Consider the following 27,896-nt stretch of genomic DNA (forward strand, 5'->3'; position numbering starts at 1 on the left):
GTGTCCCCACGGGCCGGGTCCCGGGTCCGGGGCCCCCCTGGCCGTGTCCTGGCTCCCCGTGGGCTGGGTCCCATGGCCCTATGGCCCTTGTCCTGGGCACCTGTCCCCATGTCCCTGTGGCCTCTGTCCTGTGCCCCATGTCCCCATGGTCCGGGTGCTGGGTACCCAAGTCCCTTGTCCTGTGTCCCCATGGCCATGTCCCGGGTCCCTGTGGGCCACGTCCCATGGCCTGTGTCCCATGTCACTGTGGCTCATGTCCCTATGGCCCATGTCATCCACCCTGTGTCCCCATGTCCCATGTCCCTGTGGGCTGGGTCACATGACCTGTGTCCCATGTCCCTATAGCCCATGTCATCCATCCTGTGTCCCCACGGCCCATGTCACCATGGCCTGTGTTCTGTGTCCCCATGGCTTATGTCCCCATGTCCCCATGGCCTGTGTCCCCATGTCCTGTATCTCCATGGCTCTGTGTCCCCTGTCCTGTCTGCTGTGACCACATTTTCTACATCCCCATGGCCCTGTATCCCCGTGTCTGGCACAGGCCTGTGTCCCCATGTCCCTGTACCCTGCTGCCCCCAATGCCCTCTGTCCCCACGTCCTGGGTCTGTATCCCTGTGTCCCCACGTCTCCATGCCCTGTGGCACTGTGTCCCCATGGTCCTGTGTCATGTCCTACATCCCCACAGCCATGTGTCCCCATGGCCTGTGTCCTGTGTCCCCTCTGGCCTGGGTGGCAGCAGGTTGGGAAAGCATGCGAATCCCAGCCCAAAACCATGCGCCACATGGGTCCTGCTGGGCCAGCCACTACCACCGCTGCTGTGACATGGGTCACTGGGGACAACACTTATGTCCCTCCTCGTGACAAAAAGGGATGGAGACGGCTCTCCTCACAGTGCTTCCCCACCTGTTATTCCACTGTGGTGGCCAGGTGGACCTGGTGGCATTGACAGCGGGGACGAGGGTGACACGTCAGGTCAGGGGACTGGGACTAGCCAGTCCATGAGCCACCAGCCTGGGGACATCATCTGGCCTGGGGACATCTCCCGCGGCTGAGCTTTGAGCCCAGCGCTGGGGACAAAGTGGCGCCGCGAGCTCGGGGAAATCAGACCAAGGCGCCTGTGTATAAATATTGGCTAAATAGATTTATTTTCATACAAAGAATACACGGATCCCCCCGACGGGGCGCCCTCACCTCGGGGGACACCCCGAGATGCCACCGCGCCGCCTGGTCCTTGCCCTCTCGCCCAGGCGCCTGCGGCACCCCGAGGCGCAAGCTCAGCCCGGGGATAAGCGGCACAACCTCCGCTCGCTTTAATGGTTATCCCTGGGCTGGATCCGGCTCGTGGAGACACCCTGGGTCCCTCCCAGCAGCGTCACAGCGCTGGGGACCCAGGCTGGTGTCCGGCCGGATGCGACTTCCCCGGAGGGGACGAATGCCGGTGGCGGGGACCTCGGCCGGCAGCAGGGTTTGCACCCGCCTCCCTCCAGGGAAATCCCTGTCCTGGGGGGCTTTTCTCGCCCTTTGTGCCGGGTCCTTCTCGGGCTCCAACAAAATTCCTCGGCAGGGTTTTGTTCGCTCTCGAATCGCCTAAAAAAACGCTCCCGGCTGCCCCCTCGCTTGAGCCGAAATAGCCGGACTTACCTTCAGGGAGCGGGGCGCTGTCAGGATCCGGCCCCGTCCCTAGGGCCTTGGCTCTGCCGCTGCCCCGCGGCGTCACCTCGGGGACGTCCCTGTCCCTCAGCCTCCGACCCTCCCGGAGATGGGGGGCTGCTTCGTCGCCCACGTTTGCCCCCTGCCCGCTCAGGGCACCCGGTCTCCCGGCACCCTCCCCGCAGGGTGCCCCTATCCCTTGCTCCCTCGCCGTTTGGCCTGGGGCACCCCGGGATATTTCGGGGTTCCCCTGCGCCCTAATACTGCGGCTGGTAACAGACCCCTCCGCGCGCCGTATGTACACACTGAATAAAAGAAGAAAATACAGGTATTTATAGCGGGGGCCCCGTTCTGGGGGGGTGAAATGCTCCCCTTTCCGCTGGTACCCCCCGAGCCGTGCCGTCCCCCGCGTCTCTGTCCCAGCGGGACTGGAGGCTCGGAGCGAGCGGTGCCCCCTCTCCCGTCCCCAACCCCGGGCCGTGGTGGGGAGGACGGTGCGGGTCCAGCCCAAGCGCGCAGGACGGGTCCAGGCGGGGAGGGAGGGCGCAGGACGTGGGGTGGCCGGTCCTGCTCCTTCCCGGGCCGGTTTCGCACCGGGAGACTTTTTCCATGTCTCAGTTTCTCCATCGGGTTGGGGGGCTGGTATTACCCCCCCCGTTCCGGGGGAAGCTGGGGCTGGGGACGCCTTTGCCGTCGCAGGGATGAGCGAAGAGGGGACGGGGCGGCAGCGGGGTGAGCGGGGCCCCGCGCTCCTCTCGCCCTGTGCTCGCTCGGGGCAGCCCTCGAGCCCCCCGCTGTGTCCGCCCCGGCCAGCTCCCGGGCGTGGGGACCACGGCCAATGTCCCGCCTGGCCCTGCGGGAGCACCGAGCCGCAGCCGCCCCTGGGTGCTGCGGCCCAAGCCCTGCCGGGGAGCGAGGCGAGAGGAGGCAGGGAGTTATACGGGGGCGAAGCGGAGCTTCCCTCCTCCTGCCTCGCTGCCGTGCCTCCATCCCTGCCTGCTGCGGTGACGGAGAAACATCATAGACCTACGCAAAGCCCCCTCTTCTCCCCAAATTGGAGATTTTTGACCCCCCTTTGCTGGTATCATCCAGCCCCAGGACCTAGCGGTGCTGGCACCCTTGAGCACCGGGTTGTGTCGATGGTGGCTGGAGCCGGGCCAGCGCGAGTGCGGCTCGGGGGGCACCAGGTCTGGCCATCCCACCCTCTCGCCATCAATTCGTGGCGGGAGAGGAGGTGGCAGGGGGCTGTCCCTGCGGTCTGAGTCCTGGCCAGCACCAGCTCTGGGCGTGGGGGGGACACGGGCGACAGGCAAGGGTATGTCCACAACCAGCTGGTGGCACCGGCCAGGGCTTGTGCAGGCGAGACACCCTGACCACAGGGCCTGGAGAGTCCCAGCTGGCTCAGTTGCGTTTGCTGACCATCTGCCGATCCCTCTTCTTCTTCTCCATCAACCTGGTGTGGGGCGGAGAGGTGGCGTTAGCGACCTCTCTGCCGGCCGCGGGGGCCAAACTGGGGGCTGAGGGCAAGGGTGAGCGCTGGGGCCAGCACGGCGGGGGGACTCACTTGCGGTTGCGCACTTCGGTGAGCTCCATGAGCCGCTCCTGGGCCGCCCGCAGCTCGTCGAGGCGCTGCTGGTAGCGGGAGTCGCAGTTGTTGGTGCGCTCGTAGCTGGAGACCTGGCTGGAGAGCTCGCTGGCGCGGTCGCGCAGCTGCTGAATGGACGAGTACAGGTTCTCCTCATCTTCCTCCTGCTCCAAAACAAGGACATGAGGCTCATGGGACTGGTGTGGGCACCCAGGACCCTGCTCTCCCCTTCCAGGAGGGGAAACTGAGGCACGAGGTTGGACACTGTCCCGCACAGGGAGCTCTGGGTTAAGCCGGTGAGGGAGCAGAGGGGATGTGGGGAGTCCAGGGGATGTCATGGGCCACAGGGCACCCACCTTGGCGTTGATGATCTCAATATGGATGAGGAGGGCGGCGAGCTCCAGGTCCTCTGTGTAGCTGTTCTTCAGCGGCACCGACCGATAACCTGGACGTGACATTGCAGTTGTTGCGACATGGTCCCGTCCCCTCGGCATGGCCGTTGCTGTGGGCCACGAGCGCATCGCCATCCCCAGAGCTGGCCCCCAAGGGGCTGAATTTCAGGTGGACACCCAGCGGGGATGGAGGGACCATACCTGTTTTGAGGCCCTTGACGGGAAAGGTGGCTTGTGCCAAAAAGTTAGGGTCGCTGAACATGTCCTCCTCGTACACCACGAAGCGGAGGAAGGCGAACTCGGGGTTGTTGATGTCGAAGACAAACTGCTTGAAGAGCCACACGGGGTTGAAACCGTTGTCGGCTGGTGGGTGAGGACAGAGCAGGCAGGGATCAGAGCATGGAGCACGTGGGTGTCCATGTGGGCGGCATGTGACCTGAGCTCCCCCAGCTGCTTGTCGTTAGTGGGAGACGCCTTTCCCCCTCTGTCCTCTGGAAACCCCAGCCCCGTTAAACCACATTCCCAAGCTGGGACCCCAAAAGTCATGTTTAGGGGTTGCTGCTTCCCAGAACCGCAGGGCCCAGGCTCTCCGGACATCCCAGTAGTTACCAGTGCCAAGGTGTGAGGGGACCCTGCCACCTCCCTGCCTGGTCCCAGGGTGAAAGGACCCGCTAGGTGCATCGCCTACACGGACCCTCACCTACAACGTCCGTCTTGTTCTTGCTGTTGTCGTACTCGGAGCCGCACACCTCCACCTCCACGAAGGGGCACACGATGCTCCTCCCATTCTTGGGCAGGTGCCGGGCGCCAAGGATCTGGGGGAGGAGGAAGAGGAGGAGGAGGAAGAGGCTGAGGTCCAGCTGCCCTGGCCCTGTGGACTAGGAAGGACTCCTGGAGCAGCCCTATGGCTCAACCCTTTATGGCCTAATAAGCCTCACCAGGCCTTCTTGGACCTATGTATGAATTTGGACCAATTTTAGCTTGATTTTAGCCATGTCTGCAAAATTATTTATGAAACTTGTTTTCTCCGTGACTTGCTCAGGGGTCAGATGACTACGGACTAGCCTGTCCTAGCTGTAACAGCAAAAACACCCAAAGGTGGGGTAACGTGGTTCAGAGCTTGTTTTTCAGCTATTTTATTCTCCAGCTTGCTCTTGCTCAGGATTTGCTCAGCTCCGTGCAATGCCGCACGTGGGGAAGAACCAACAGACCTAAGAGGTCGCGGTACAACAAATCCCGTGGAGCGATGGCAGAGATCAGAGCACATCCCACTAGCAAATATGGGGCTGAAGCATGTAAAATCACCCCAATTGACCCAAGACTGAGGAAGAAGAAAGCCCCCCATCAGCATGGCACCGATGGTGAACACCTCGGGGTGCTGGCGAGTCGCCTGTTCTCTGCTTGTCCTCCCCCACGCCACTGGCCCCCACTTGCCTGCAGCTGCACTGTGATGGGCTCCACGATCTTCAGGCTGTTCTTGTCAAAGGGGTCAAACGTCTCATCCCTCATGATGTCGGGCTGCAGGACGTAGCCGCTGCGGCCTCCGAGCATGAACAGCGCCTGGTTCAGCTGCATCGGCTTGTCTGACAGCCGTGGGGACAGAGCAGCTCTGAGCCATGGGGCTCAGGGTTCCCCCGAGGTCCTCGGGAAGAAGGTCCTGCCCTGGGCACCCCCCCCATAGAGAGCCCCCAACCCCAGGTAGGAGAAGGGATGCAGCCGGGTATCACATGAAGCATCCAAGCATTGAGCGAGGATGTCCCCATCAGGATGGAGACAAGGGCTGGATAGAGCATCCAAGCCACATCCAGCAGCGGGACCAGGTGGGAGAGCCACCAGGGATGGGGAAAATGGGATGACCTGCAAGGGCGAGCCCACCAGCCACCCAAGGAGCAGGATTTACCAGGGGTCTGGAAGTTGAGGGCCACAAGCTGGCTGCCGCAGATCCACATGGGCAGCGGGTCGTAGTTGGAGGAATCCAAGCGCTGGCCTTTGGGGTAGATGCGACTGAGCTGGCGCCGGTTGTACTGCAGGAACTTCTTGCCCTTGCTGCGGTTGGCGTACTTCTCTGCTTTGGTCTCCGGGAAGGAGGACATGTCCCGGTAGCATGCCTTGTCTGTGCCGATCTCTGGAAGTGCAAAGGGCGGCTGTCAGTGGGAGGCTGCGGGGCTTTTGGGCTGGGCTGGTGGCCTGGAGCTCCTCAACTTCTGCCCTGGGGGCATGTGGGGGCAGTGGTGAGGCAGGGGACAAAAGGTGATGCCCCTCAGACCTGTTGTGACCACCCAGTTCCCTGCCTGCCCAGCTTTTTCCCTGATGATACCATCACCCCCCACCCCGGCTCTTACTGTCTTCATCGAACGGCACTGGGCGGCAATAAACGACGAGCTCGGAGAGCTCCAGCGCAATCTTCTTCCTCCGCTCCATGATCTTCCCCTCTTGCATCTGCACAAGGGAAAACAGGAGCTAAAACTATTGCCCCGCTGTGCCCCAGTCTCCCCCCAGGCTCCCACTGTGGGGATGCTCTGCAGATGATGGCGCGGGACCATCCACCAAAACGCAACCCTTATTTTGCCCCATGGTCTGCAGAGACATCGAGGACCAGCCCTCAGGATCCCCTCCCGCTTGGCAAAATTCGGAGGGGCTGCACCAAAAGGCAAGGCAGCGATAACCAGCTGTACACCCAGGATTTCACCCCTCGCCGCAACCAGGGCCAACTTGGCGGGGTGCTGGGATACGTGCTGCCGGGCTTGTGATCCCATGGGAAGGCTGAGCCTCCTTTCTCCCTGCCAGGGAGTGGGTGGTGCTCAGCCTCTCCAGGTCCTGTGGCACCTGGAGTGTTGCCCGGCCCGCAGCGCCCCTCACCCTGGCATCGGCGTTCTGCGTGGCCTCCCGGATCTTGGCCACCCACTCGCTGAGCTCCTCCTGCGTGTCTGCGGCCACGTCCAGTGACTGGGCTGCGTGGGACATCTGCTGGGAATGGATGGTGAAGACAAATGGTTTGGAGCTCCTCCCGTCTTTGGAGATAACTATAAGGACATCAGAGGGGGCTTTACTTGAAGAGATTCCTAACGGACGGCTCTGTGGAGCAAACGAAACCTCAGCGGTCCTGCTTGGCCCACGGCAAAGCATGGGATAGGAGCACGCTGGGGACCGCGGGTTCCCGGGTGCACCCCCTGCACCCCGGCTGACGCCTGCCTCGGCCCCTCTCGCCTGCTCTAGCCCTGCAGCCGGATTTTGGGGGCGGCAGATGGGCACGGGCGTTTGCCGGGGGCAAATCTTCACCGAGGGTGCAGGGCGGAGCGTGCAAATCTTGGCCTCGCCTGCCGCGATGCCGCCTGCAACGCAAGGCAGAGCAGAGGCTGAGTGCCCGCGACCGCCAGCCTGCCCTGCCCGGGACCTCCCGCCAGCAGCTGGCAAGCTGTAGGGATGTTCCCGCCTGAAACTGGAAATCACCAAGAAATACAACTGGGGAGAGGGGATCCGAACTTCCCCCTAAACTCCAGGGAATCGCTGAAAAATCTCTGGAAATGAAAGCAGCAACCAGAAATGCTCTGTTCTGCTGTTTTTGTAATTAAGAGTTTCAGTTTTTTGTGTTGAAATGCATTTTTCCTTCGAGCTGCCTTGTCTTGCAGGGCTAAATATCCCCCAAACTGAACCCAAACTGTTTGGACGTTACAGAATGGGTCACTTTGGCCGAATCCTTCCAAATTCAGCCCTGTTTTTCCCCTGCTGAGCGTGAGGCTGCTTCCCGCCCCCCAGCCGGAGTGAGGGCAGTGATGTTCAGTCCTTCCCTGGCTGCGGCCTTTGTCCAGCTTGGCCAGAGCATCTGCCACCTGGGAGCTGATGGTATCTGCCAGAGAGCAGGTCGACAGCAGCTCTGCAGCTGGCTGGACCCGGATGTGTGGTGAGTTTCAAGAGCCTCAGCTCATTGCATCGAACTTTAGCTTTCCCTGAACACTCCTGTTCCCTCCGTGGGGACGCAGCGGAGACACTCACCTACGTGGCAGGACGGCACGTCGATGAAGCCCTTCAGGAAGTTCCCCAGGGGGCTGTTTTCCGATGACTGCGAGAGAGGAAGGAAGAGGGAGCGGTGAAAGGTTGTTGCGTGGAGCCCATCGCTAGCTGGCTTTGTGCCGCTCGCTTTAGCAGCCTCCCCAACCCCAAAGCCTCCCCGGGCTTTGCCAAGTCTCAGCAAAAGCCAAGAAAACACCCTCTGCCCATTCGAACGCAGCAGCCCTTATGGACGAGGGCTGAGCCTCTCCGTGGGCTTTGCTCTGTGTCCAGAGGCGGGAGCATCCCCGGACTCTGGACAAGGATCCACACTCAAGCAGACTCGACTCCAGGTGCGCGCGTGGAGCCAGCACGGGGACGTCCCACTCACAGCTTCATCCTGCTCCTGCGCCTGCGTGTTCACGATCTCCTCCACGTAGTTGGCCGGGAACCACAGCTGCTTCTTGCCTCCGTAGTCCCCCCGCCACCTAGAAGGGGTGAGAGGATCAAGGCAAGCGGACCGATTCGGGGGGGGGCGGGGGTGTTAACACTGCATGCAACGTCAGGGAACATTCGGAGAGGGGAGGGACAGAAAAGGAGGCAGTTAAAACCTGTCGCAGTAACACCCACCGCCCGTGCAGCCGCTGTGGCGTGGGACAGCGCCCACAGCCCCCGCGCCCCACCGGGTTTGGGCGAGGGAACCCCAGGGGTGCAGCATGCCGTTGGAGCTGCTATCCTGGAGCTTTGGCCCCGGCGCGGCTCAGGGTGGACTTCTCCATCTCCCGGCTGCACCCTGCAAACGGCGGCGCTGGCCCCATCCCGCAGCAGCATCTCTGCTCTGCTTCCAGCCCGCCCGGCGGGGAACGTGAGGGGCCACCTGATACTTGTGCCCACTCGGTAACCGGCAAAATCCCACGCCGGGAGGCTCCCACCAGCCCTGGGCTTGCAAACAAGCCACGCTGTGATGGCACTGGACACGGAGGCTGCCCTGGGCCGCGGGGAGCGGGCTTACCAGCCGCCGTCCTGCTTGTCCACGTTGTGGATGATGGCCTGCTTGCAGAACGACAGCTCATCCTCCCGCTGGGCTTTGTAGTCATAGAGGGCCTTCACTGTGCACTGGGCCGCAGGGGAGAGAAACACGGGCGTCACTGCTTGTCCCTCAGGTGTCCCTGGCTTGGGGACACTGCCCAGGGCCGGTGGTAGTGTTCCCCGCTGAGCCTGGCTCCTCGAGCCCTGACATTTGCACATGGGTACCCTCGCTACCCAGGCTTAGCGTTCCTGGATCCAAATGATGCCCCAAAATAGCCCACGCCAATATTGAGACGTTAGACGGGGTGAAGGGTGGGGAGTTCTGGCGTTCCCGTGCGGTGTCCTCAGGGAGAGCCGCATGGCAGGGCCATGGGGGCTGCTCTGGGAAGCCCCATGTATCTGCTGCACCTCTAGCCTTGTGGTGGAGGAGAGCAAGGCCACGTCCTCTTGTGTCCCAGCTCTGCTGAGGGGACCTGCAGCACATGCTGAAAAGCCCCCGTGCCACCGACAGCAGCTTGAGCGACTGCTCCAGGCACAAGTCAGACAGCCACCATCACTGCCGGGTACCGACCCTGCGACTAACACATTCGGCTGCACCAGCGCAAAGTAGGTTCTACTTTTAAGTTCCCGAATGGTTTCTCTTGTTGCACTAAAGGGATTTGTCTTGAGAAATTCCTGGAAAAAAACTCTTTGGGTTAAGCCTTCCCGTGTTTGGTCTTAGCCTGAGAGCTGGTCTGCTGCAAAGAGAAGTTTAAAGTACAGCAGCATAGGGTTGTGGGATCATATGATCACAGGATAATTCAGGTTGGAAGGGACCTCGGGAGGGCTTTAGTTCAATGTCCTGCTCAAAGCAGCTCAGCTCTGAGACCAGCATGGATTGCTCAGGGCTTTATCCGGTCTGTGCTGGGCAGAGGGTATGGATTAGGCCAAAGAGCTTTGTGCCACATGGGGTCCCAAAGTAAGAAAGACGCTGTGGCAAAGCAGTGAAACGCCGCAGCTTTTCAGGCCCACGGTTTGGCGGGGGGGGAAGCCGGGGAGCTCCAGCTCCAGTGCCGGAATCACCATGTCCCACTGCTCTGTGCCTCCTGGGGAAGCTGGCCCAGCCTCTTACCCTGGCCATCGGCATCTTGTTGGCCTCCACGTAGAAGTGAGGGGTCCGCACCTCGTACAGGGCTCCGTAGTCCAGCTCCTGCGAGGAGAGATGCCGGAGTGGGGTCACCTGGCCTCTCGGTTGCCAGGATGGGCAGGGGACTACAAGGGGATGCTGCTGCATCCAGCTGAGGGGCAGCTAATAGCTCTTTCCGAATAATTGGAGGGGAATTACAAAGGTGACGGAGCCAAACTCTTTGTGGCTGGGGCAGATGATATAACCCAGAGCAACGGCTGCAGACTGCAGCTTGGCCGGGTTGGGTTGGACTTGCAGCAAATCTCCTTCGCCAGGAGGGAGCTGCAGCCCGGGGTTGGGTCCCCAGGTCTCCATCCTGGCGTTTTCCAAGCCTCAACACGGCTGCCCTGGTGCAGCATTGGCAACAGCCCTCTAGGAGGCTGGAGCAGAGACCTTCCCATTCCGAGGAAGCTCGTGACAGGGCCGGATTGCCTGCGGCACAGTGCCTGTGCTGCACAGGTTCAGCCAGCTTGCTGTAACAGTTTGCACAACCCTGCTGAAGCCTGAAGCTGCCATCCCCGCTGCCGGGAACACTCACGGTGGTGCCCATCTTCTCCAGGGTCTCCTCGTTGATGGGGTAGCGCAGCTTCATCTTGCGGTAGAGCGGGTGCTTCTCGTAGTAGCTCACGAGGTCCACGAGGCTCTCGAACTCGGCCGAGCTGCCCAGCATGAAAAGCCGACCTTCCTGCTGGATGCGGCAGTGCTTGATCTTCCCCTCCGCCCTGGTGCCAAGAGAGCCGGGGGCGGACGTGAGGATGGTGTGGGACTCTGGCTCATTGGGGCCATGGTGAGAGGGGAGGCCTGGGCCAGGGTGGGAGGCGACGCAATCACCCCGTCCTCGCCGCCAGCCCTGCTCCGGCGGTAAATTAATGCAGGATGCGGCCAGGATGGCAGCAGGTCACGGGGAATGTGGCTGACCGCCGTGAAGACGCACCTTTACCACCACTGGAGCCAGGGGAGGCCGCACTCACCGGAAGGAGATGGCATAAGAGTTGGGTTCGCTGCGCTTGCGCACCAGGAAGGCTCCATCCCGCGGGACCCTCATCAGCATGTGCTCGGCCTGCAGGCGCGTCAGGTTGGCGTGGTACCACCTGGCCAGGGGAGAGCAAGAGGGCGGTGGGCTGATGCCACCACCCCTACGCCCAGGAGAGCATCCCTCACCCAACACCGGCTCTGCCACGGGGCAATGCCGGAGCCAGGCACAGGGAAAGCAGGCGAGGAGAAGCGGTGAAGCAGGAGGAGGGCAGCAGGGCCGGAGGACTGGGAGGATGGGGCAAGGGATCACCCTCACTCTTTGCTCTCGTGGGCATTGGGCTGGGGCACGGGGTCGGTGAGGCGCATCTCAAACTCGTTGCAGCGGAGCGGCACCTCCCGGTAGTGGCAGATGAGGCTGTAGAGGCTGTCGAAGACCAGGTTGTCCGTCAGGTAGAATTTGGTGGTGCCGGCTTCCTGCCGCGAGTGGATCCGGCAGTGCTGGACGCGGTTGGATCTCCTGCCAGGAGGGGAAGTAGGCGGTAGTAACAGTGCTGGGGTGCAATGAGGGGAAGCCACAGGGGTTGGCTGGTGCCCACGCCTGCATCCCAGGTCTCAGGGGAGATGCCTCCCCCCCACAGCCCCTCCTGTCCCCCCGCATGTGCCGCGACAGGGAGTGTTGGCGTCTGGGCGCTGCGAGTGCTTGAACAGCAGGGAGAAGCCCGCGGGAGACGGATTGGTCTAGAGCAAAGACGGGAGATGGTCTGGGGGTGCAGGTTAAGATGCTTCGAGGGCAGGGCTGAGACCCTCCCTGGCAGCCACTCAACGGGCTGCGGTGGTGCTGAGCGCCCGGAGCTCCTGAGGAGCTGGGTGTCTGCACCCCATCACATCATCTCACATCTCTACTTTCTGCAGGCCAGAGCCTGCCCCTCTCGAATGAGGGGAGACGGCAATAATCCAAATATTATTTACAAGGATCAGTATTAGGCACGTGCTGTGCAGCTCTCGGGTCCAATCCGGGTCAGGGCACCGCTGTGCAAGGTGCCGCACGCCGTGCAAAAACCCAGCGTTTGTCCCAAGACCTCTTACTGGTCATAACTTCTGCCTCTGAACTGGGAATTTGCTGGAAGGCAGCCCCCGATCACCCAGAGGGACGCCCAGACTGGCGGACTCCTGGGGAAGGTCTGAGCCCACCGTCCTCCCCAGATGGCAGAGACGCGGACCGTCTGGGGCGTACGCGCTGGAAAGAGGATGGCGTGGCCACCGGGCTGGAGCTCCTACCAGAAGGAGAGGGTGTAGTCGCCCACGAAGGTCTCGCTCTCCCGCACGAGGAAGGTGCCATCCTTGCCACCTGTCTCGGTGCAGTACTCGTGCAGCAGCTTCTCGGCGATCTGCCGCCCGTCGCGGCCCCCTCCCAGCTTCCCGTGGAACCACTTCTCCGTGAAGTGCAGCTCGTTGTTGTTGAACTCCTGTGAGCGGCCAGAGACACCGGGGGGTTAGCGTCCCCCTGAACCGCGGGGCAGAGCAGCCGGTATCAGCTGGGGCATCGCGAACCTCTCCCCCTCCCCGTGGAGACACTCGGACTCCCCAAATGCCCCCCAGAAGGTCGCGCGCCTGCCCGGCATGCACCTCCTTCTGCTCCACCTCTTCCTCATCCTCATTGAACTGGTAGCGGGATGTCTCCTCCGAGTAGTAGATCTTGTTGCTTGTCAGGACAAAATAATGTGGGCTCCAGGTCTGGGAAAGAGAAAGAGCGTCACCGGGGCAGGGATGAGAGTGGCAGGGAGGCACGGGGCTTTGAGGTCCCCATTCCTGCCCACATCTCCCATGCAATGGCAACGGCGTAGTAGAGCACGTGCCCCATGCCTGCTCCAAACCCCGATGCTCTCCCGTACCAGCATGTCCTGCGTCTCCATCCGACTGACCCCACTCACCCCTGACCATGGCCCTCAGCAGGAAAGGCTCTTACATGATCAATGGGGTCTTCGAGGTAGAGGATGCCATTTTTGATGGAGTTGCTGATGTCGTTCTCGGAGTAGCTGGCCGTGGAGACCTCCTCGTACAGGTTCCCTTCAACCAGCTTCTTGTGCTGGGGAAGGAACCCAGAGAGAGGAGCTCAGCAAGGGGGACGGTCACCCCATCACTCCGTGGCACTCGCCAAGCTCCCAGCTCTCAAAGCGATGCTTGGGAAGTGAAGGTGGAGCCCTGCAGATCCCCCCATGGCTGTTTGCATCGTGGTGCCCATCTCCTGCGTACTTCTGCACTATCACCACCACCTGCAATGTGCCAGGGGGTCCTGGAGCACCTGTTCCCAAGCCCCGCAGGTCTCTCCTTGCACAGACAGATCCCTAGCATCCTATTATTTGGGATTTGGGGAAATCCCCATCCCTTTCAGCCCAATGTTGTCCTTGCCCCTCCCGCTCCTGCAAGGAAAGAGGAGCTTCAGGGAGGTGCCAGGCTCTGCACCTTGATAAGGATCTTCTTCTTGAGCTGCGTGGGTGACGGCAGCTCGTCGGCATTGATGTCCACTGGCTTGGTGAGCAACATGTCCCCAAAGACCTTCTTGAAGTGGGAGGCCATGTTCCTCTGCTGGACGATGCTGCAGTGGTCTTCGATGGAGAGGATGATGGGGAACCTGGAGGAAGCAGGCAGGAAAGGTGGCTCAGAGCGTCAGCTCACTTGCACTCCCAGCAGGGCTGAGCCAGAGCCTGAGGGAGCAAATGGGGAACTGTTGGCTGGGCCACAGGCAGAAGAAGTAGAGGGGAATTTGTGCAATATTCTCCTGCATGGACCAGATTTGGGGGCATTGTGTGGTGAGCACAGCCTGGGAGCTCGGAGCGGGATTGGTGCAGGGACTGGGAGCTCTTACTCGGAGGTGACGAACGCGTGCTCCTTGATGGTGTGCAGGACATCCAGGAACTTGATCTTCGAAGTGAGCGTGTGGCCATGATAGATGATTGGCAGGTCATCCGGGCCATCCCAGCAGTCCACTGAGCGGGGGGACACCATAGTTAATGTGTGCTGGTCTCCAACCCCGCTTCCTAACCTTGTTCCTGGCCCCCTCTTCCATCATGCAGATGCGCCATGCACTGCTCCGTGCACCGTGGAGGATGCTTTTGGGCCCCCGGGGGATGCAAGAAGGCCACCCCCACCCCAGTGCCACGGGATGTGCCTGGGGGACAGTCTGTCTGATGTGCTGCTGGGTGCTGGGGGGAGGGGGGGGGTTCACCATTGCCACGGGGTCCCAGCAATTGAGATGCCCAGCAGGGATGGGGTCACTCACGCTCGATGCAGCGGCAGCCCATGCGGAGGCAGCGGGCGTATGCCTCCAGGGAGGACTCGCTGGAGAACTGGTCCCCCGTCAGGTACCTGTAGAGGAGCAAGAGGAGCCGTCAGTGGGCTGCCTTTGCCAGGGGTAAAAGCAGGGAGGCTCCACGCAAGCACTGAGGTCAATGGGGACGGCCTGGGGGCGAGGGGATGCTTGTGGGGCCCCAGATGCTGGGCGCTAGGAAGATGGCTCCGGAGGACAGGCTGGGGGTCCCCAAGGCGAGCCCTTCCTCTGGCTTACGTGTTGTGGGAGGAGGAGATCCAGTACTGGGAGAGGGGGTGGTTCATCTCCTCAGGCACCACGCGCTCATATTTTGAGTCCATCACCATGTTCTCCTTGGAGAAGAGGTACGTAAGGAACTGGGGAGGAAGCAGAGAGGTTAGAGCCCACCGGGGCTGGGGATCCCTGCAGGGGCTGTCACCACGGGGGGCCCACACACCTCGTCCAGCTGGAAGGAGGGGTCTGCTGCCTCGCTGGAGCAGTCCTTGAGGTAGGTGCACATGTAGTCCCGCACCGTGCCCACGTCGCTGGCCCAGGACTCCTAGGGCAGAAATGCGCCACACGGTTTGGGAGGAGCTGGAGGCAATGTGGCAGCCAGGAAGGGGTATCCTACTGGGGTCTCCGTGGCTGGGTCGTGAGGGAACGCAGGAGGGTTTCCAAGACTGGGTCTGGGAGGGATCCCTCAAGGGTCTCCAAGACTGAGGCCAGGAGGAATCTCTGAGGGATCTCTTAAGCCAGGGTCAGGAGGGATCTCCAAGGGTTCTCCAAGGCTGGGGCCAGGAGGGATTCCTAAGAGATCTCTAAAGCAGGACCAGAAGGGATCTCTAAGGGGCCTCTAAAGCCAGAGCCAGGAGGATCCCTGAGGGATCTTTAAGGCTGGGGCCAGGAGGGATCTGAAGTAGATCTCTAAGTTTGGGACCAGCAGGATCTCAAAGGGATCTCTAAGGTTGGGGCCAGGAGGGATCTCTAAGGTACCCCCAAGACTGGAGCCAGGAAGATCCCTGAGGGATATCTAAGGCAGGTCCGGAAGGGATCTCAATCTTAAAAGGATCTCCAAGATTGGGACCAGGATGATTCCTAAGAGACCTGTAAGGCTGGGCCAGGAGGATCCCTGAGGGATCCGGAAGGCTTAGGACCCAACTGGATCTCTAACATGTCCTGCCCCCCACTGCCTGAGGACAGATCACCACTGCCATGTGCTGGCAGATCTCTTTGGCCCCAGGGCTCCAGGCAGGGCTGCTCTGTACCTAGCAGTGCTACCCCATTGCGTCCCCAGGCTGCTGGCCTTGTGCTCAGCCACGACCCATGCCAGGGGCAGATCCGTTCACGTGGCCAGCAGCACCCTCTCCTGCATGGGTGCTGTTGGGGTCCTACCCTGTTGAAACCAGCCCATTTTTCCCGGCCCCTATCCCTGGTCTGCGGGGACCCAGTGCTGGCTGCAATCTTTCCCCAAGGTGTGGCACTTGCCAGGGGAAATGCCAGAGTGAGACAAACTGCAGTTTTCTAATAAAAAATGTTTTCCTTTGAAACCAGTGTTGGAGATGCTGCTAGTTCCCTACAAGGAATGGGATTGTTCGAGGAGGCTGGGAGAGAGCCTGATAACTGGGAAAAGGAAGTCTCAAATTAGAAAGGAATAAACTGTTCCCTGGGACAGAATGAGAAATCACAGCCTGGCCTGGGTGGGGAGATTTGGGTTAAGCACTGGGAATGTGTCTGCATGCTGCGGCTGGGTGCTTAGCGCTGGGATGCATGGCCAGGTGGTGCAAGCAGCTGTGAGGCTTAGGGGCAGGAAGGAGCCACAGCTGGGCAGAGGTGACCCCTCTGGGGATGACACTGTGCTGCGAAGACCTCGGACATGGAGGGTCGCGTGGGCACCCACCTTCTGGTCATGCAGCAGGAACTTCTGGAAGTCGTAGAGAGAGATCTGGCACAGCTCTGGCCGGTCCACGTTCCTGGGGTATGGAGGGGGCATCAGGAGGGGAGGCAGGGAAGTTTCCCAGGGGAAAATGAGGGTGGCTTGCACCAACCCATGGCTTGTATTCCCGAGACCCCCCTTCTCCTGCCACGCTCCCCTGCCTTTCCACGGCAGCGTGCAATGTGCTTGGGGAGCGGAGACACCACAGGGAGGCTGGAGGCACCCAAGGCTGTTACATGGGGCTGCAGTAAAGACTCCCAACTGCAGCCAGGTTGATTCGGAAGACGCAGGATCCCGGGGCTGCACCCGTTGCATTTCCAGGGGTGATGTGGAAAAGGGCAGTGCACCACCTCCCGGCCTGCCTGGCACGTATCCGGAATAACATCCCCGCACGTCACCCTAAAACCTGTGCTGACATCCCACTAACATCTGGGCCAACATACCGCTTGTTGCCCCACCACGTCCCCCCTCACGTCCCCCCTCACATCTCCCCTCACCTCCCCCTCACATCCCCCTCACATCTCCCCTCACGTCCCCCTCACATCCCCCCTCAAATCTCCCTCATGTCCCCCTCTCATCCCCCTTACATCCCCCTCACGTCCCCCTCACATCCCCCCTCATGTCCCCCCTCACATCCCCCCTCACATTCCCCTCACATCTCCCTCACATCCACCTCACATCTCCCTCACATCCCCCTCACATCTCCCTCACGTCCCCCCTCATGTCCCCCTCACATCCCCCTCACGTCCCCCCTCATGTCCCCCTCACGTCCCCCCTCACGTCCCCCTCACGTCCCCCCTCACATCTCCCTCACATCCACCTCACATCCCCCTCACATCCCCCTCACGTCCCCCTCACGTCCCCCTCACATCCCCCCTCACGTCCCCCCTCACATCCCCCCTCACATCTCCCTCACATCTCCCTCACATCCACCTCACATCCCCCTCACATCTCCCTCACATCCCCCTCACATCTTCCTCACGTCCCCCTCACATCCCCCTCACGTCCCCCTCACGTCCCCCCTCATGTCCCCCTCACGTCCCCCTCACGTCCCCCTCACGTCCCCCTCTCATCCCCCTCTCATCCCCCTCACGTCCCCCTCACATCTCCCTCACATCCACCTCACATCCCCCTCACATCCCCCTCTCATCCCCCTCTCATCTCCCTCACATCTCCCTCACATCTCCCTCACGTCCCCCTCACATCCCCCTCACATCCACCTCACATCCCCCTCACATCTCCCTCACATCCCCCTCACGTCCCCCTCTCATCCCCCTCACGTCCCCCTCACATCTCCCTCACATCCACCTCACATCCCCCTCACATCTCCCTCACGTCCCCCTCACATCTCCCTCACGTCCCCCTCTCATCCCCCTCACGTCCCCCCTCATGTCCCCCTCATGTCCCCCTCACGTCCCCCCTCACATCCCCCTCACATCCACCTCACATCCCCCTCACGTCCCCCCTCACGTCCCCCCTCACATCTCCCTCACATCCACCTCACATCCCCCTCACATCCCCCTCACGTCCCCCTCACGTCCCCCCTCACGTCCCCCCTCACATCTCCCTCACATCCTCCTCACATCTCCCTCACGTCCCCCTCACGTCCCCCCTCATGTCCCCCTAACATCCCCCTCTCATCCCCCTCACATCCCCCTCACGTCCCCCTCTCATCCCCCTCACATCTCCCTGACATCCCCCTCACATCTCCCTCACGTCCCCCTCACATCCCCCTCACATCCCCTCTTACATCCCCCTCATGTCCCCCCTCAGTTTCCCCCTCACGTCCCCCTCACATCCCCACTCGTAACCCCACTCACATCTCACCCTCATCCACCTTATATCTCCCTCACATCTCTGCTCATATCCCTCCTCACGGAGCATATCTGCCACCCTGACCTTGCCTCTGCCGTCCAGCCTGGTCCCACGTCAAGACAGCCAACGTTGGGGACGTCACATGATACCCACGCTCCCCTATCCCACCTCCCTCCGCTGTGCTCTGCCCCCATCCCGGCCCCTCGTGCCCAGCCGCGCAGAGGGTGCCTGCGGTGTCCTAGGGGTCCGCGAGCGCCGCGGGGCTCCCGGCTACTCACCGCAAGGGGAAGGAGAGCTCCAGCTGCTCGATGACCTGCGAGGCAAAGGAGACACTGGGGTTAGCTAGCTGGGGACTTGATGTGACCAGCTGGGGATGCTCGGGTGGACGGGCAACAGCCACGTCTCTTACCGACTTCTGCGTGTCGAACATCAGGTTCTTGTAGAACTGGATGAAGTGGGAGAAAGTCATCTCATTCCTGGCTTCCACCTCCTGCGGCGCCGGGGAGAGGACAGCACATGAGATTGGGGCTGGCATGGGGGACCACAGTGGGAGGGTGGCCGTGCACCAGGGCACGCAGCGGGAGAGCAGTCTGCACCCCCGGACACGATGGGGATGCCCCACAGGAGCCTGCTCCAGCCTCCTGCTCCATGTCCCTGCGAAGGTGCCAAGCCCTCCCTCCCCACGTCCCTGTGCTGCATGGCCAGGTTGGCCAGGGCACTCGAGGGGCCTTACCACGAGCTTGTCCCGCAGGAACCTCATGTTGGGCACGCGGTAGTTCACCTGGGGCAGCATGGCCTTCAGGTCCTTCACTGTTACGCTGCAGGATGGTGAGCTGGTGTCAGGGCCTCGGCCAGATCCTGCAGGACCTTCAGGGGACCCCCAGGGACCAGGCAGAGGCCAGACCTTCCCCAGATGGGTCTCCATGCTGGGCCTGGAGCTTCCAACTTGGAGGCCAGCTCCTGGCCGCCACGGAGGGGAGCTGAGCCAGGGGAATGGAGCTGGCACTGCGGGAAGCCTGGCAGAACGGGCTGTCTCCCTCCGTGGGGTCACCCCAAGCCCCCCGACGTCTCCCAATCTTTTCTGATCTCCCCAGTCTCTCACAGTCTCCTCGATCCCCCTGATCTCCCCTGATCCTGTCCATCTCCACAGATCCCCCCCAATCTTCCCTGATCCCCCACACCCAGTCTTCCTGGTCTCTCTCAATCTCCCCTGAGTCCACATGATATCCCAAATCTCTCCAGATCCCCCTAATGTCCCCTGATCTTCCCTGATCCCCAGTCTCCCCTGATCTCCCCAAACCCCCCAATCACCCCGACACCCTGCTCCCGCAATTCCGCCAATCTTCCTCAACTCCCTGATCCCCCCAGTCTCTCTTGACTCCCCCAATTTCCCCAATTTCCTCTGACTCTCCAGTCTCCCCTGACCTCCAATCTTCCCTGCTCCCCAATCCTCCCTAACTGCCCCAGTCTCCCCACTCTCCCTTGATCTCTCTGCTCCAGCACTTTTCCATCCTCAACAACTCAGCACCCTCTGCTTGATCCCCTCCAAGTGGAGAGGATGCTGGTGAGGCTGAAGGCCAGCCAAGACCACCTGGGCAGCCCTGTGGCACAGAGCCTCCGCACCGGGGTCCCAGCACACACCTTGCTTGGCCTTGCTGGAGCCAGCCTGGTCGCTGGCTTGGGGTCCCCGACCCCAGCCAGGCTGTGGGCCATGGACCTGGGGCCTGCAGTGAAACAGCCAGCCCCAAAACACCAGCAACTAGTTCCCAAATATTCTGGAGGAGAAGAAAAATTGCCAAGCACACAGAGAGAGATGCTTACAGCATCACTCACAGCTGCTCCCTTAAAATCCCCCTGGACTGGCATGGCACTGTTGGATTTGCCCCAGAAGCATTTTTGCCTTTTTTTCCTTGTAATTAACATTGGATCGGTGCGACTATGAGAGCCCTGAGCAGAGGGGTGGGGAAAGGAAGTGCATCCAGGTGCCCCAAGCTGGCCTGTCCCATCTGGAGGTGATGCCAGCCTGTCCCCATGTTTACAGTCTGAATTAACTTGCTTTGGGTTTTTTAGTTTCTCAGGGAGACATTTATGGGGTGCATTGACGGACCATCCACTTTCCTCCTTGTGCTGGTGGAAAAGCTGTGTGCAGGCTGTGGAGCTGGTGGGCACAGGGGCATTTGGGTCCCCGTGGTCCCTTTCAGCTCCACAGGGACCTGCCGGTGGCTCACCTGCCTTCCCGCGACCTGTCCATGGCGTCAAACTGTTTCCGCAGCCACCTGGGGAAGGAAGTAAGAGATGGTGCTCAGCCCAGGGGATCGAACCCTACAGGTGTTCATCTCCCTAGACTCCCATATGGGGCATCAGGGAGCGGCACCATTGGGGTCACAGGTCTCTCCTCACCTCTCGATCTGCAGCGGGGTCTGGGCTTTCTGGGTGTCCGCCACCAGCCAATTGAGGCCGGTTATCCACAGGTTGATGTCTTCCTCACAGAAAGCTGGAGGTGGAAGAGGAGGGCAGTGAGGCTGGGATGGGGAGAGATGAGTGGAAACAGGGCAAGGGTTGTGCTGGGGCTGAGCAAGGCCAAGATGCCTGATCCCAGGTATCGCTAACCCAGCCCCCAGGGCAGATGTCCCAAAAGCAGGGACCTCTCCCGGCCTCTTCCCGTTGCCACGTCCCAGGCCAGAGGCTGGAGATGGATGAGGAAACCTGAGGTCGGTAGGAAAGAAGCCACGAACCGGCCACGCTGAGTGTCCGCAGCCTGAAGTCCATCCCATAGAGGATGATGAAGCACATGGTGAAGTCGAGCTTGCGAGCATCCTCCGGGTAGCGTTCGAAGTCCCGCGAGTTCTTCCCCAGGCGGATCTCCTTTATCTCCCGAATGTCGACTGCAGGGAGAGAAGGACATGGGACCGTCCCCTTCAACCCTGCCACCCGGGAAGGTGAGAGCAGGACAGGGGGCTGAGGCAGTGCCAGGACACCCATGCGCTCGGGGCTCTGGGATGTTGTTGGGAAGTGGGATGCTGCCAGTAGAGGGGATGCAAAGAGGGATGCTCTGGGATGGGGGACAGCAATGGGGTGGCCGGCACACAGGGCAGAGAGGGACATCAGTGGGGTGCAGAAACTACAGGATGGGATGGTCTGGTGCCCACGGGGCAGGACCTCGGCCCTTTGCGGTGCTGCTGGCGTCAGCATCTGGGGCAGGAAAGAGTGGAGCACATTTGGAGCTGGGTTTGGGGAAAAGGAGCCCGGGGCAATGCGCAGGGCAAAGCCACAGCGTGTGCACAGGGTCCAAGGAGAAAGGGAAGAGAAAAAAAGGGACAAAAAGAGAGAGAGAGAAAGATGAAAAAGAAAAGGGAAAGGGAAAGGGAAAGGGAAAAGGAAAAAGAAAGGGAAAGGGAAAAGGAAAGGGAAAAGGAAAAGGAAAAGGAAAAAAAGGAAGGAAGAAGAAGGAGAGAGAAAGAAAAAGAAAGAAAAAAGACAGACAAAGACAGAAAGAAAGAAAGCAGAAAAAATGAAAAGAGAGAAAAAAGAAAGAAAAAAGAAAGAAAGAAAAAGAAAGAAGAAAGAAAGAAGGAAGGAGGGAAAAGAAAAGAAAAAAGTGAAGTGAAGTGAAGTGAAGTGAAGGAAGGGAAGGGAAGGGAAGGGAAGGGAAGGGAAGGGAAGGGAAGGGAAGGGAAGGGAAGGGAAGGGAAGGGAAGGGAAGGGAGAAAAATGGGAAAAGATTTTGTCGGTGAAGAAGGAGGGACACGTATGAAGGGGCAGGGAAGGCTCCTGCCAAATTGCCCAGGGTGGGAGATGCCCACACGGAGCCAACACAGCCCAGCAGGGCACAGCAGAGCACAGCACGGCACAACACGGCACAACACAATGTCTCCATGGCCCTGCAGCAGCATGTCCACCAGTGTGACAGCATCACGGGTGCTGCATGTCCTCTGCGGAGCCATGTCCCCAAGATGGGGCATCCCCACGGCACTGCCTGTGGGTGCATGATGGCACCATGGGTGCCACGTGTCCTCTGGGGAGCCATGTCCCCAAGATGGGGCATCCCCATGGCACTGCCTGTGGGTGCATGATGGCACCACGGGTGCCACGTGTCCTCTGGGGAGCCATGTCCCCAAGATGGGGCATCCCCATGCCACTGCCCATGGGTGCGAGATAGCACCATGGGTGCCACGTGTCCTCTGGGGAGCCATGTCCCCAAGACAGGGCATCCCCATGGCACTGCCTGTGGGTGCATGATGGCACCGCGGGTGCTGCGTGTCCTCCAGGGAGCCATGTCCCCGCGGCCCAGCAGCAGGATGTCCCCGTGCGCAGGTGGACATGCTGTAGGCCAGGGCAGTCGGGTGCTGCTCAGCTGGCTTCATCCGAGCTCTGTGCGGTCCCGCCAGCGCATCTCTGGGCGCTCTCGCTTGCCTTCTCTGCTCAAAAGCGAATCCTGCTCCAGGACGGTCTGAGCTCATCGTTTAATTGAAGACATCTGCCCAAAGGTGGCAATTTCGAACCCCGGGAGCCTCGACCGCAGGGCGTTGCTTTCCTGCCCGCCCTGCACTCTCATTATCCTCGCTATATAAAGTCCTCGCCGGCGGGGCAGGAGGGCTGGGTTTCCGGGCCGGACTCTTCCTCAGGGCTGCGACGCTGGAGGATATTTCCAGCCGCTGGTTTTACAGAGCAGGCCCATCCCACTGTGCTGGAAAGTGGCAGCATGATAATAATCATGATATTAGGAATATTAGTGATAATAGCCGATGTCGGCCCCCTTACGCAGGGCATCACGCCTGTGCAGCTCTGTCCTCCAGGGAGCAAGGGCTGAGGGCCACCACCGGAAAGGGCTTTGTGCAGCCAAGGTTGAGCTAACGAACATGCGTCTGTGCGTGGTGGGGAGAGACAGCCGGAGCAGGTTATTGTGATGCAGGAAATGGGTCATTTCCCGGAGATTTTCCAGCAAAGCTCCGGCTGGGTTTCCTACGCCACCGGCGGGGAAGGGCGCAGGGGTGCAGGACCGGCCGAGGGCTGCTCCCAGGCGCCGATGCTCGGGGCCGTCTGCCAGCGCTGGAAACGCTCTCCGGTTCCAAGGCACCGACTCCTGCCCAGGCGAAGGTGGGAGAAGGAAAGACCGAGCGCATGGAAGAATAAGGGATAGGGAAGAAATCAGGCTGCTTTAGCAGGCTAAGTGGCAAGCAAGGATGGGGAGCCGAGTAGTTTCGCTTGGAGGAAGGGCTCCAGAAAACACTGGCGACTTTATAAAACCTTCCCTCGCTGCATGAATGCAAGGCAGCTTTCCAGAAACCAGAGAGGTTTTTTATCACTTTACGGAGAACTGAGGCACGGAGGAGTTTGCACCCGCGCGTGCACTTTTTCTTTGGAAACAAATCACAGGCAGGGAAGCGAAATCCACCCATGCTGTCGCCATACCCGGAGCGTAACCCCTGCGCCGGGGCTGCTCCAGGGCTGTACCGCGGCCCTGGAGCAAAGCCGCATTTGTGTCCTGAGCGTAAATGGGCAGGTACTTGGGACTGACTGAGTTTCCGTAGGTTGGAGGACGGCGGCTCGTGACCGAACCTGCCTGCCTGCAGAGGCAGAGCCTTCTCCTGGCGAGAAGCCGGTGCCCGGCAGCGCCTGGGGCTCTGCCGATGCTCAGGGGTACCTTGGGGGGCGACCAGCCTGCACGTCCCACCTAGGGAAAGAAAACCATCCCCATGGCCCGGCGCTGCCGGGATCCGGCCTCAGGCAAAGTCTCTGGGCGCCGCGAGGACCAAAACGCCCGGCGAGACGAGCCACGGGCGAGGGAGCGGAGCTGGAAGGCGCCTCCTTTCTCCGCGCCGAGCGGCGCGTGCGGCACAATACGACGCGCTGGCGGCTTCCTGGAAACAACATCTGCAGCGGATTTGCAGCGATCATGTCAGAACTATGTCTCCAAACTCCTCCCCGCATTGTCTCAGGGGTCCCAGCTATTAAAACACTCTGGAATCCAGTTCCAGCTGCGAAAATCCCTTTTCCCTTCTCATGCAAAGGGAGCATCTAGCGTGTTACAAAGAGCGCTTTAAACACGCGGGCAGCGTGGCCTGCGTGGGAAGGCAACGTAGGGCCAGCTGCTGGAAGGGGTCTGGCCTGCAGCTTTTCCCAGCGCTGAAGGAGCCCGGGCGCTTCCTTCGTGCGTTAGGAGAAGAGCGAAGCAAAGTGGCCGAGAGGGAATTGCCGTGCTCGGAAATGGCGCTGCCCCCAGGGCAGAGCCGGAGGGGCCGGCGGGAGACACGCGCTGCCTCCCCCCAGGTTCGCCTCGGCCTCCTTGCCTTCTCGCGGGATGCCGGGGAGCCCGGGGACGCCGCTCGGACCCCCCTGTCCAGGGGGCCGCATCCCAGAGGGCTCCCTTGCGCTGTTGCGAAGCCGATTTCAGATCCCAAAATGAAACACTTCCTGCCCGTCCGGCGGCGTTAAACCACATCTGTGTTTTCTCCTCCACCCCAAACAGTCCTATCTATAATTGTCAAGACTTAGCGAGGACGGAGGTGCAAGTCCCAATTCTCCATCGCCATTGCAAAACCGGAATAATCCTTCCCGATGCGCCAGGGCTCAGCCTGCGGCGCATTCATCCCACCACGGGCTGCAAACGGCATCTCCGAAACGCCGGGAGCGGGGCAGGGGAGGGCACGACTTAAAACCCAGGCTCCGAAGCCGGGCCGGGCCCTGCTAACCGAGCCGGCCTTTTCCAGGCGCTCTCCTACCGCAGCCCAGGAGATTTTCCAAGCGCAGATTGGAAACCGCTCTATTTTTAGCGAGGGTTTTCCTGTGCCCTTTTCCCCACGCCGGGAGACGAGCAGAGGCCTGCTTTTGCGTACGCCGCGCGCGCCAGAGCCTCCCCTGCCCCAGCCGAGCACCCGCGTGTGGCCACTGCCTGATGCCCACCCTTGGGTTTGCCCCCGCTGCCTTCACCCCTATTTCTTTTGTTTCTTGCAAAGATCCCTTTTTGGCAGTTTTCGGCATGCCACTAGATTCCCTCCTCGCGCTGGGCTGCTGGGGGACAGGGTCTGCCGAGGGCACCTGGATGGGAACCTTTTGGGTGGGAAGAGTTTAATTTTGGGGGCAATGCAGGACAACACGTTAGCTTAGCTCCTCGCTAGCTTGGCTCCTAACCTTGGCTGCTGCCCCAGCCGGCGTTTTGGAGCGTCTCCTTGCCGTTCGGCGGAAAGGGACCCCTCTGCGTGGACGGGTACGAGGACGCGCGCCTGTCGTCCCGTTAACAAACCGCGAAATTAGCCTCCGACAGCACGGGGGCTTCCCTAGGGTGGATTTAAAATGGCCCGGGCAGGCGTGAGGTCGGGCAGCGGGGCAGGAATGAGACCCTGGTCAAAGCTGGCTGTGGGATGAGACAGAGGGATTATGGCATTTCCGGAGAGATTTTCCTTTTTTCCCCTCCTGGATGACCTCAGAGGAGACTCACTAGGTCCCAAACGGCGATTTGGGCCGTCGCGTGGGAGAAACCAGACCCTGAGGACACCGGCTGGGTCCGGAGGCTGGGATGCTCCGCTGTGCCGGTGGAGAAACTGAGGCAGGGCCTTGGGGTGCCGTGTCTGCTGCGAGCCCGCGGCAGAGGGGAAAGCAATGCCAAGCCCCCGACCAAGCCCTGCACAAATAAAAGCAAGGAGCCGGAAACATGCTATTTCCGTGAGCGGAGCGTGAGCTTTCTCTCTGCGAGGGCCGCAGGGTCCCAGCCAGCAGGTTGGGGACCGGCAGGCCGATGTCCTCGCTCCCTGGAGGCCCTGGGGCTCGTTGTCCTCGGCTTAGAGGAGATGCCCTGCCAGGCTGCAGCGGCTGCCAGTGCCGGGGCTCATCCCAAACGCAGCCAGTGCCAGCAGGACCATATTTCCAGCATCCTCAAATCTCCTTGCTCGGTGCGTGACACCGCCTCTCGGAAAAAGCCCGCCGGGTGCAGGTGCCCCAGCCTTCCTCCCCTCCCCTTTCCCTCCTCCTCCTCCTCCGCACACGAAGCTCTGCCGCGGCATGGCGGGGGGATCTACTTCGCCAGAGGGTTCGCGGCGAGCCTGCCTCCCGCGCCGAGCAGGTACGGGCAAGCGCGGATCCTGCTCGACGCTAATCCGGGCGCGCCACCCTCCTTCCCGGCTCGCCGCCCGCCTCGAAGCCTCGCGACGGCTCGCAGCCCGCTTTGCCGAGAGCCCGCAAAAAACGGAGCAACCTCGCAGCCACGGGAGGCACGTGGGAGCCGCAGGCCGGGGCGAAAGTCTCCCCGGCTTCGCCGCGTTGGGATTGCGCTCCACCGCGCGCATCCGGCAGTGCAAAAATTAGCGGCGCTTTGGAAAATGTAGGCCGAAATCTTTCCGTAGCTCAGTTTTGGCAACTTGGGTTGAAAGCGTGTCCCGCCAGCCCGGCGATGCCTGCCCCGTGCTTTGCAGGGGGGAAGCACTGCGGGCCTGCAGCGGCGTTTTGCGATGCTCCAGACGGCTGCTAAAAGACATCGCGAAGCTGAAAACCCCCCTGGCAAAAGGTACCTGTATCTATCATCTTCCAAACCACCCCCCGGCAGATTCTGCCTTTGTCCAAGGGAAAAGATGGATCAGAACTGGTTTCCCGTCCACGTGGGGCTTATTTGTACAGCTCTGTGTCACCTCCCCGCCTGCATTTTTTTAATCTGCTGGCTGTTTTCGGCTGAATTCAAGGGGACGTCTCAAGGTGACAAGTTTCTACGTAGTTAGCAAAAATACAGAGCTGGGGACAGTGCAGAGGCCCCACCAAAGCCTGGCTGGAGGAGAAACCGTAGTACACACCGACAGCCTACTAGACACCAGCGAATCCACAACGAAGGGTGATTTTTACGGATGCTCCGACCAGGCTTAAGTGGGGACTTCTCTCGTGTCGGACTCCAGTGCCGATTAGCCACCAGCTCAGGTGCTCTCTAAATTTTGCGTTGAAAACGCGCGCTGGGACGGTTTGGCCGCTCCAAGGGCTACCCGAGGGCTCGCGCAGCCGGCACACGGCGACGGTCCGGGTTTACCCGCCGCGCTCCGCACGTAGCGCTTGCTCTGCTGGGACGGCGCAGGGTTTACGGCGGCACCCCGGAGCCTGCAGGGCCGAGGGATGGGATCGGAGGCACGGCAGCCTCATGGGGCTCGGCGTGGTGGAAAGAAAGAGCAGAAGGGAGCGGCTCTCCCAATCCGACCCTGAGAAATGGGGAAAACGGGTCGAGCCAGGATGCTCGTCGGGGAGCTGCGGTAATCACAGCATTGCCCACCGGCTGGGGTCTCCCAACGATGCAACGGCAGCGTCCGCCCAGCCCGTCCAACGCCCCACGGGGAGTCACCGGCCGAGCGCGCCGGGGCGGACGAGGTGAGCGTCGCTCCGTGCCCGCCCGCTCCGGCCGCTTTCTCCTCCCGCGTTTGCGTCGGGTGCGCGGGCACGGGCATCCCACGGCCGCTTCCACCTCCCGCTGATACTCACTGTCGCCCTCCACCTTCTCGGGTGTGCGGCTCCAGATGATCTGCCGGGTCTCCAGCTTCACCTGGAAGGTCCTTCGCTCCGGCCGCTGCGACTTCTTCTGGTAGAACAAGGTGAGGACGGTGCCCATCTCCAGGCAGCGGAGGATCCTGCCCATGTCGCCCGCCTCCATCCTGCCCTCCTCCAGAAACCCATTGACGCCGTTGAGCCTGGACGCCGACATCTTCAGCGCGTGGCCATCGCCTGGCGGAGCCGCGGAGCCGGGGCCGCGTCGCGCATGAGGGCGCGAGCCCCGGCGGAGCGAAAAAGCCGAATCCGCCCGGCGCCTTTTCTCCGGTGGCCGCCGACACGGCTTCCCCGCGCCGCGGCAGCCGGCGCCGACTTCCCCGCGTCCTAGCGGAGCCGGCCTCGGAGACGGGGAGGAAGGGGTGGGCTCGGGCGATGCCGCCGGGGGGGTGAGTCCGGCTCCGTTAGCGCCCGGCGGTGGGAGGAGATGGGCAGCGTTGGCGACGGCTTTTCGGATCGGAGCTGGAGGAGGGAAAAAAAATAAAAAATAAAAAAATAAATCACGGCCGGCGCAGGCCTGGGGAGACGGAGCTCGCGGCGGCTCC

The 27,896-nt window shown here is 61.3% G+C and overlaps 1 protein-coding gene across 1 annotated transcript; it reads right to left on the reverse strand.

Moving 5' to 3' along the window:
* Nucleotides 1–1,120: 1,120 nt before the first annotated feature.
* LOC106494802 (1-phosphatidylinositol 4,5-bisphosphate phosphodiesterase gamma-1-like) lies at nucleotides 1,121–27,839 on the reverse strand. The gene is made up of 32 exons (XM_067290102.1): nucleotides 27,289–27,839; nucleotides 20,574–20,723; nucleotides 20,239–20,332; nucleotides 20,067–20,114; nucleotides 18,572–18,656; nucleotides 18,248–18,328; nucleotides 18,117–18,151; nucleotides 15,988–16,060; nucleotides 14,548–14,649; nucleotides 14,349–14,467; nucleotides 14,064–14,149; nucleotides 13,650–13,770; nucleotides 13,247–13,415; nucleotides 12,750–12,869; nucleotides 12,410–12,517; nucleotides 12,062–12,249; nucleotides 11,100–11,300; nucleotides 10,780–10,899; nucleotides 10,347–10,530; nucleotides 9,755–9,832; nucleotides 8,627–8,730; nucleotides 8,006–8,102; nucleotides 7,621–7,687; nucleotides 6,487–6,650; nucleotides 5,970–6,066; nucleotides 5,528–5,752; nucleotides 5,062–5,210; nucleotides 4,328–4,442; nucleotides 3,829–3,990; nucleotides 3,592–3,680; nucleotides 3,215–3,399; nucleotides 1,121–3,103 (listed from the first exon to the last, which is right to left on the reverse strand). The coding sequence occupies exons 1-32, from the start codon at nucleotides 27,506–27,508 to the stop codon at nucleotides 3,052–3,054; spliced, it is 3,888 nt and encodes a 1,295-aa protein (XP_067146203.1). The 5' UTR covers nucleotides 27,509–27,839; the 3' UTR covers nucleotides 1,121–3,051.
* Nucleotides 27,840–27,896: the final 57 nt, after the last annotated feature.

This window comes from Apteryx mantelli, chromosome 2 (assembly GCF_036417845.1).
Source record: "Apteryx mantelli isolate bAptMan1 chromosome 2, bAptMan1.hap1, whole genome shotgun sequence".
Lineage (NCBI taxonomy): Eukaryota > Metazoa > Chordata > Aves > Apterygiformes > Apterygidae > Apteryx > Apteryx mantelli.